Below are 8,882 nucleotides of genomic sequence, written 5' to 3'. Positions count from 1 at the left end.
TTTAGTGAATTGATTGAGTCAAAATTCTATTTACTGATTTAGTGGGTTGAGATAATTTTGTTTTTTAAATTTAAATCCAGCAATAAATCATATTTTCTTGTTATTCAATTGACATGTATTACCTATTTAAAGGCATGATGATATTAATAAAATAATAAGATTACAATCTTTCACATTCATGTTTTTTTTCAACTTTTTTTCATTAACTTCATAACTACCAATGTCTCTAAAATTCCAACACAAATATCTCTTAGCTCGTTCATTCTTCAACTCCTTGGCAGCAGGGTGTCATTTATTAGAACGAAGGATGAAGTAATGGAGTAGCCACAACTTTGTGTAGATTATATATCTATGTCTGATTATGTGGCATTGTTTTATGTAGGATAAACCAAACCAATAATCTTATTAATAACTGGCAACTGAAACGTAAACTTGACATCCATCACTCTCTGTAACATCCTAGGTAACTAAAAAAGCACAAAATCCCATACTTGGTAAAGAAAACACCATATAAGAAAATACATCACAAATCAAACTGAGAATTACTAGATGCTGAGAGATAACTAAGAAAAGTTTAATTTTTTCAGGCCCTGGGCTTCAGTCTGCCCTCATTGGCAAGCTTGAAGAGACGGGCCTGAGCTGTTGCAGCTTTGTTTGAGCTGATTGCTCTGATGAAATTCTCTCTGATTTGCTTGCTTGTGAAAGGGAACCTGTTATCGACCATGGAGTTCAACAAAGAAGCGGTCCCTTCTCGGTAAAGTGCCTCATACCCTTCAGTATGAGCATTTGAAAGTGCTTGTTGCAGGCTGAGGTTTGTCCCAATACCTGGAAGGCTAGTCACACCGAATGTTCCGCCAACAGTGCCAAACCAGCCCAACAGGCCCCATACGAGGCCCGGGTGAGTCCTCCAGTAACTGCAGTTACCAAACATGAAACGTTTTTTAGCATGGAACATTATGGTTCATTGTGCACTCGAATTATTAGTGACAGTTCATGCTCATGCAACGGATTGGAACTTACTTGCAAGAAAAAGGTGGTGAATTTGGATCGAATGAAAATGGTGGTGAGGGAATGGAGATGCCGGGAATTGATGGGGTGCCTGGATCAATTGGAGTGGTTGGTGGGGTCAAGGTGACTGGCGGAGTTCCAATGACTGGTGTAAACGGGACACCACCACCAGTAGGAGGAGCTGGAGTAGGGTTGTAACCACCGCCAGTAGGAGGAGCTGGAGTAGGGTTGTAACCACCGCCAGTAGGAGGAGCTGGAGTAGGGTTGTAGTAACCCCCGCCAGTAGGAGGAGCTGGAGTAGGGTCATGGTGTCCACTTGGTGGATTTCCACAGTTGGAAGGTGGCGAACCGCCATGGCTACCACCATGTGATGGGGTTCCATGATAGGGCGGTGAACCACCATAGCTACCTCCTGAGTGATGTGGTGGACTTCCGTGTGAACCTGCAACCAGAAAACCCATGAGGGGCCAAATAGTGTTGCTTGAATGACTTTTTGTCTTTTTCATGTTTTAACCTGCGAGGTCTTTTTACAAACAAAATGAGCATATAACAACCTCTACTCTTTTCTTTTCTTTCATTCTATTTTCTAGTGGGCATCATCATAAAATAGCCATATTCACATCTATGTTTAGCCGTATATATATATATATCGTGTGAGCTCTAGATTTAGCAATCTTCTTGTCTCTCGATCTTCTGGTCCTATTAATTCAATGGCTCCGATACGGTCATATTTTGTTTCAAACATTCTAGTATAGTTAAAAAGGAACTAATAATGCCTTCTCCGTCTAAAAGAAACTGAAAATACTACATTTACTGAAAAGAGGGATAAATTTAAACCTGTTGGCGGGCTTCCTGCATTCGGGTCTGGAGTGTAATAGTTCTTTTGATCTTGTAAACTTGTGATGGACATGACAGGAATCAGCAAGCTCTGAGACAGCAAGCCAGCAATCAAACTCCAAAAGAGTGGAGAGGTCTGCTTGTTCCTCTTCTCCCTTGCCATCTCTGTCTGCTTCAAGTCACCAACAACAAAGAGAAAAGAACGAAGAAAGGAGAACTCTTGAGAGATGAAGGTGCTTCAGAAGGTGCTGCTGAATATAAGGAGAGGGCAGGAGGGAAGTAAATATGAGCAGGTGAAAGAGTATGTGGGTTAGTTGATGCACAGCAGGTGCATTTAAAGGTACATTGATGGCTTTTGCAGTAATTCTGATCACTTTGAATTTTCATAGTATCCAATAACATTTTCAAGCATTTTCTAGGCTCCCATCCAGGGATTCGGCTGTCTGTGTCGCACGGTTAGTCTAATGTCAGTAGCAGATGGACCTGATATGTATTTTTGAGATTTCTCCTTCTTTCATAATATATGCCCATACTGCTAGGACTAGTGATGGGGCTTGCACAAAATTAATGTCACCGTTCCCCTTCTATGTGACCTATTGGGATAACAGTCTCATTGAGCTGGTAGTCAGAATACATCCAACCTTAGAGCTTGATCAAGCAATGGTCACATATGGTTACCTTTGTGAATGACCCGATGAGGCTAAACAAATAATTAATCATATAAACTCTAAAACTGGTTATCTCCATGGTATTGCCCGTTTAGGCTTTAGGAATATGGATGGCAATTCCTCAAAACTCCAGCCCCTTTTGTATCCGTCACATGGTATGAGGTATGTAATGGGAATGGTTACTTGAAATGAAGATTAAATTCGAATTTTCAGCTCTTGTCTAGTTAAAGAGTGTGCGGTATATATTAAAGTTTTCATAATCTTATTCGTTTACTTCATTATTCAACAGAGGTGTTAAATTTTCATAAGCTCTTTGTGCACTGAAAATGTCTTTTTTCTTTAACTTGATGTAGGTATATATTAAACTTTTCACAATCCTATTCATTGACTTCATTACTCAACTGAACTGTCAAATTTTCGTAAGCTCCTCGTGTACTCAAAATGTCTTTTTCTTTTTTATATTTTGAACTCAATTCAGGTATTAGTTGATGTCAACAGAAGAGGCCAAGATATGCAAAATTGCGCCATATAACTATTTCTCATCTCTAGTGTTTGTGAATTAGTAATTACCTGGTCAGAATGACTCTCCATGTCTCTAGTTTTTGGGCATCCCTAGTATTGGGAGGAAGATATGACATACGAGAGATCATTGTGGATAGGGCTTTTTCAAACTGAATTGGTACTGCTTTTTTTTTTAAAAAAAAGCTAAGTTATTGGCGCTGCCTTTTATTAATTAATTTGCTTTGACCTTATTCTGAGACGTTGATCCAAGCTGTGTAAGGTTCATCAACGGCCAGGATGGAAGGAGGACGCCTGACACAGCCATTGGAGATATGGGACCAGATGCCGGAATCATAGGTCTTTGGTGTCTGCTGCTTGTCAATTTAATGGGAGCGACAGAGAAGTAGGTGGGAGGAACACTGCTGACAGGCTTCTTCTTAAGAGAGGTCAGTGCATAGCTCTAGTAATTAACTCTGCCAATTGCTTGGTTATCCTTTTAGTTATTGCCATAATTATTCTGAGCTGCTGTGTGTGTGTGTGTGAGAGAGAGAGAGAGAGAGAGAGAGAGAGCATCTGACAGTAGGGTTTCCTGAGGCTGCAACTCCACTGGTAGGATGAGTGTGCATGCTGAAAATGTATGAGCTGTTGTGCGGTGTCGACTGGCAAAGAAGGGTAGACCAACCAATATACGAAAATTTATTTTACTACAGGCGTCAAATAATATAAAATTTATTTAATTAGACAAATTGAGAGACACGTAAATCTCATGGGGGGTGAAATTCACACAACCACCCCTTATAACTCGTCGGACGAGAGTATTTGTCCGACACCTGAACTAATATAATACAATTGTTTGGTCATAGTTTTATTTATTTATTTATTTTTTACAAAATTTAGAATTTGTATATTTCAAGAAAATAATTTTTATTTTTTATGTTTATTTTTGTATTAAATAATTGAGTTTTTATTACAAATATAAAATTCAATTTTCTATTTTCTTTAATTTTATACTATGAACCATGAAATATCAATTTTTTGCGTTTTTAATTTTCTTAAATAATATCATTATTTCTTAAAACATAAAATATAAATATATTTTTAATTATAAAATTAGAATAAAAAATTAAGATATTTTTTTAAAATCGAACGAGGCCTTATGTCATCGACTGAGTAGTGTTATGGCTATTTACTGTATATTTACTTATAGAAAATATTTATTTTATTTTCAAATAAAACAAAATTCATACTTTTTATTTTTAATAAAAAATTAAATAATTATCAAAAAATAAATTGCTGCCACTACTACAGCTATAAAGACAACCCAATATAATATAATTTATCCATAATGAATATTTTCTCAATGCTAAGACAAAAATATCTTAAAGTTCAAAACTAATGAAGGTTGCAGCCGACAGAGGAGATAGTTTTTTTTTTTTTTTTTTTGAAATATTTAACATAAATATTTTTATTTTTTTTAAAAAAAATGTTGATAGGTTAACATCAATTTATTTAAAGTGTATTAATTAATAGAGTCGCCTTTTGTCATCCATTCAGACGAGCTGTCATTCAATGAGCCCAGTGAGGGCCAGTTAGATGACGCGTGGCCCTCTCTTTAGAACCCCTCTCCCTTGTAGTTGAGAACGTTGCCTGCTGCACATTCCTGGCTGCCAGCCCAACACAAAAGCTTTCACTTTTCTAATTTTGTTCACACCTACGACTATTAATTCCAAATTTCCAAATTTTAGAAATTGCAGCCCCAATTTCATTCCTTTTTATGATTTTAGGTGTCCTTGCCACGGGTTTTGATATGGATTTATATTGGCCAGTTTGAATTTGATGACCTCATTTTAGTGAAAAAAAAAATTTATTACAGTAATAATATTATTGTTGTTGTCGTCGAAATACAATAATAAATTTATTTGATTGAAAACATTATCTTCAATTCACCAAACCCTACAAGGAAAGAAAATAGTTAGAGGACGAGAGAAAGTTCTAGTGCAAACACTTCGATACTTAAATCAGATAGTACTGAAGATAATGAAAACCGTATTAAAATCAATATTAGAGACGTATTTTTTTTAGAATAAGTATCTGCTTATTTATAGAGAGATATTAAATAATTTTAAATAGTACAGAATTGTAATTTTTATTAATAACGTTTATCTTGATATTTTGAAATCTATTATGATTAAAATTCAAACAGATAACGTTTATATTGACATTTTGGCACTTGTTAATATTAGGATTCTCACAAACAATGTCTATATTAATATTTTGAAACCCATTAAGATTAGAATTCTCACAGATAACGTTTATCTTAACATTTTAGAATCCAATTGGTAATATTCATCCCAATTGGTAAAGGGATATTTTACTGAAGGCAAAATTACTATACTACCCTCGGAGACTACCAACCTGGTGCCGCCACGTGTCTATCTCAGGAAGCGCCACGTGTCATCTAGATCTTCATCCCATATTTGATTTTGAACGAGGCTGACTCGGTCAACCGAGATTATCTCCAACGTCTTATTCAAATGTTATCTTATCTCTTCAGAGTATGCTCTACGCCATCTTTAAATAGAGGTCAACTTATACAGGTATGGATGATCTGACTATTGTGTGACTTTCCATTTTCGGGTATTTTCTTCTACTGATTTGAGCGTCGGAGTTCTCCCGGGGGATTAAAGGCTCAGCCCTTGCAGGTACTTGCTTCGAGGCAGACCTCGGTGATCAGTCCAGTATCATCATTTGGCGCCTACCATAGGGCTGGTTGCTATATTCTGCTCTTGTTTTTCGAGTACCTTAGATGAGTTCAAGTTTTCCCCCGTTATGGCGACAAGAAGAAATCCACCACGAGCTGCTAGTACCCAACCTGTCCCAGATCAGAGTCAACACCAACCATCGGAGAGTGGACCCATAGGGGGTCATCCCCTAGATCCCTCGCCATCACAAGATCGTGTCGCCCAGTTAGAAGGACAGGTCCAATGCTTAACGGAGTGACTCAACACCTTTTTAACCCAACAGTAGCCTCCAGATATGAGGTAAGGAGAGCACTCCAACCACGATAGTCGGCACCAGGGAGACCGCCGCTTTAGATTCCAAGGTGGTGGATCCCCTCGTGTTGAAAGGAAGTCCCATTGAGATGAGAGATGGAGCAGACCCTTCAAGCGTGACGAGTATGGGAGGCCGAGCTCAGAGTATAGGTGTCAAAAGTGCCGGCCCAGCCCGGCCTAGCCCGGTCCGGCCCAAGTCAGCCCACGAGCTTTTTAAAAGGGTCGGGCCCTTTTACCATGGATAGGGCCTGGCCCGGCCCACGACCCCCCTACAAAGGGGCCGGACCGGGCCGGGCCAGGCACTTAGCCCACGAGGCCTAGCGGGTCGGGCCTGGTGGGCCCGGCCCTTTTTTTTCTTTTTTTTTTAAATAATTTTTTTTAAAATAATACATATAATATATACATATATAAATATCAAAATGATACATATATAAAAATTAATTTTATTCTTTTTAAAATATTTTCTATCTTAATTCTTAAGTTTTAAATATTATTTCATTATTTTATATTTCAAAATTCTATATGCCTTATAAGTTTTCTTGTGAATTGATATGAAAAATAATGTACATATAAAAAGGATAATGTTTATTTATAATTTAAATATATACAAATTTTAACTTAAAAATTTTAAATAAATTGATGGTTATTATTTATATATATTGCGAAATTAAATTTTTTAGTATCCAATATCAATAATTACTAAAAAATAACAAAATTAAAAAGAAAAAATGAATAAGGGCCTTACTAGCCCATAAGGGCCTTATGGGCCCGGCCCATAAGGGCCCAACGGGCCACGGGCCGGGCCGTGGGCCTAATTTCTTTGGCCCAGCCCGACCCCCCAATGGGGGCCGGGCTCGGCCCAGCCCGTTTGAACAATAACGGGCCGGGCTAAAGCCCAGCCTGTCACGGGCTAGGCCGGGCGGCCCACGGGCCGCCCGGCCCTTTTGACACCTCTAGCTCAGAGGAAGAAGAGTCCTCTGGTCCCGATTATGCCCGAGCTGGAGGGGCTCAACGAGAAAGGCGTTTGCGGCATTTGGAGAGGGAGGTTGCAGAGTTGAGGCAGATGGAGGAAGAGCCACATGATATTGTTTACAATCAGCCATTAAGTCAGGAGATCATGGCAATTATTCCATCCGAGCGCCTCTGAATCCCTGCCATCAAGCCATATGGAGGCACAACCGACCCTGCTGACCACTTGAATCTCTTCGCCGCTCACATGATGGTCCAGGCGGCACCTAATGCTATGTGGTGTAGAGTTTTCCCCGCCACTTTGGAAGGACATGCACGAGCCTGGTATTCAAGCCTGGCACACCGGTCGATTGCTAATTTCAGACAGCTTCGGAACAAGTTCTTAGCGCATTTCGCTCCCCTCCGAAGGCACCGAAGGTCAACCATGACCCTTGTGAATCTCAAGCAGAACCAAAGGGAGTCATTAACAGATTTTGTGGCTAGATTTAATATGGCGGCATTGAGCATTGAGAATCTTGATCAAAGTATTGCCATGGTGGCCTTTTAGAATGCCTTAAGGGCTGGCCCTTTTACCCAGTCACTGGCAAAGAGGCCTCTCCAGACGTTCACGGAGATCCTGAGCAGAGCCACCAAGTACATTAATGCCGAGGAGGTAATGCAGGCCAAGAGAATCGAATACTCGGATAAGAAAGAGAAGAAAAGTCAGAATAGGGAGCAGAAGCCGAAAGATAAATCAGGTTGTCAGGGGGAAAGGTCGGGCCCCCGATGGAGTCCGGTCAAGTTCACCTTGCTTAATACTCCTCGGGTAGAGATCCTGGCTACAATTGAGAATAAGGATTACTTGAAAAAATTGAGACCTATGAAGGCCCCAACTAACAAAAGGAGTAAAGACAAGTATTGTCGATTTCATCGAGATCATGGACATGACACGAAGGAGTGCCATCAGCTGAAAGAAGAGATTCAGAAGCTCATCAATCGGGGTTTCCTAAGGAGGTTCGTAGCTAAGGATACTGAGCCACAAATGGGCGAACGTCGGAGATCGAGGAGCCCTCCCCGTAGACGTGGTAGATCCCAGGAAAGGCGTAGGACTAGGACTTCGCCTAGGAGAGAGAGTCGCCAGGGGGAGGGGAGTCCCCCACGACATTTAATTTTTCACACTTTGGCGACTGGGATGGTGCCAAGCAAGAAGTCGAGAGAAAGCTTAGATCTGCATCGAAGCGGTGGAGTTAAGAGGGCTCGACCAGGGGATGTTATCTCCTTTACAGACGACAACTTGCCCGGGTATCCGATTTCTAATGATCCGCTGGTTATCACGGCAAAGTTAAGGAAATGGGAGCCTCGACGAATCCTCGTGGACCCGGGGAGCTCCTCGGAGGTTTTGTATCGACAAGCTTTTTTGGGCATGGGATACAAGATGGAACAATTGAAGACAGCTCGGGTCCCTTTGATTGGATTCGACGGGGAAGTGGTGTATGCGGACGGTATCTTTTAGCTCTTGTTGACTCTTGGAAAGGGTTCTCGGTCTGCCCAGGTCATGTTAGACATTTTGGTAGCAGAGGTTCCATCGGCCTACAATATGATCCTAGGAAGATCGGGGTTAAATGCTCTACGGGCCGTGTCGAGTACTTACCACATGGTGCTTAAGTTCCCTACTGTTGCAGGGGTTAGCAAGGTCAGAAGAGACCTAAGGTCCGCCCGGGAGTGTTACATGGCATCCATCAACACAGCTAAGGGTATCATGCAAGAACAGTCAGGACCCCAAGAAGATTCAGGACGAGGACAGGGCCCCAAGGGGAGGGAGGTCGGAATCTCCCCTCCCGCCACTATCAGTTTTTTGTTGGAGGGT

The 8,882-nt window shown here is 40.7% G+C and overlaps 2 protein-coding genes across 2 annotated transcripts; one reads left to right on the top strand and one right to left on the bottom strand.

Moving 5' to 3' along the window:
* Positions 1–350: 350 nt before the first annotated feature.
* Positions 351–2,121, bottom strand: LOC127791410 (protodermal factor 1). Its single transcript, XM_052321277.1, has 3 exons — positions 1,846–2,121; positions 1,021–1,450; positions 351–914 (listed from the first exon to the last, which is right to left on the bottom strand). Exons 1-3 carry the CDS (start codon positions 2,006–2,008, stop codon positions 584–586), a joined length of 924 nt encoding a protein of 307 aa, XP_052177237.1. The 5' UTR covers positions 2,009–2,121; the 3' UTR covers positions 351–583.
* A 3,722-nt stretch (positions 2,122–5,843) lies between these two features.
* Positions 5,844–8,528, top strand: LOC127791602 (uncharacterized). The gene is made up of 2 exons (XM_052321586.1): positions 5,844–5,993; positions 7,584–8,528. The coding sequence occupies exons 1-2, from the start codon at positions 5,844–5,846 to the stop codon at positions 8,526–8,528; spliced, it is 1,095 nt and encodes a 364-aa protein (XP_052177546.1).
* The last annotated feature ends 354 nt before the right edge of the window (positions 8,529–8,882 follow it).

This window comes from Diospyros lotus, chromosome 15 (genome assembly GCF_014633365.1).
Source record: "Diospyros lotus cultivar Yz01 chromosome 15, ASM1463336v1, whole genome shotgun sequence".
Taxonomy (NCBI): domain Eukaryota; kingdom Viridiplantae; phylum Streptophyta; class Magnoliopsida; order Ericales; family Ebenaceae; genus Diospyros; species Diospyros lotus.
This window is presented reverse-complemented; position numbering and strand designations above follow the sequence as displayed.

Bases quoted from the DNA above. Each gene is read 5' to 3' on its own strand.
- LOC127791410 (XM_052321277.1), bottom strand. From the start codon at position 2,008: ATGGCAAGGGAGAAGAGGAACAAGCAGACCTCTCCACTCTTTTGGAGT. The intron at 1,451-1,845 runs GTTTAAATTTAT...TTCTGGTTGCAG, and splicing joins TGCAGGAAGCCCGCCAACAG to GTTCACACGGAAGTCCACCA. The intron at 915-1,020 runs GTAAGTTCCAAT...TGGTAACTGCAG, and splicing joins TCACCACCTTTTTCTTGCAA to TTACTGGAGGACTCACCCGG.
- LOC127791602 (XM_052321586.1), top strand. From the start codon at position 5,844: ATGGCGACAAGAAGAAATCCACCACGAGCTGCTAGTACCCAACCTGTC. The intron at 5,994-7,583 runs GTCCAATGCTTA...GTGGCCTTTTAG, and splicing joins TCGCCCAGTTAGAAGGACAG to AATGCCTTAAGGGCTGGCCC.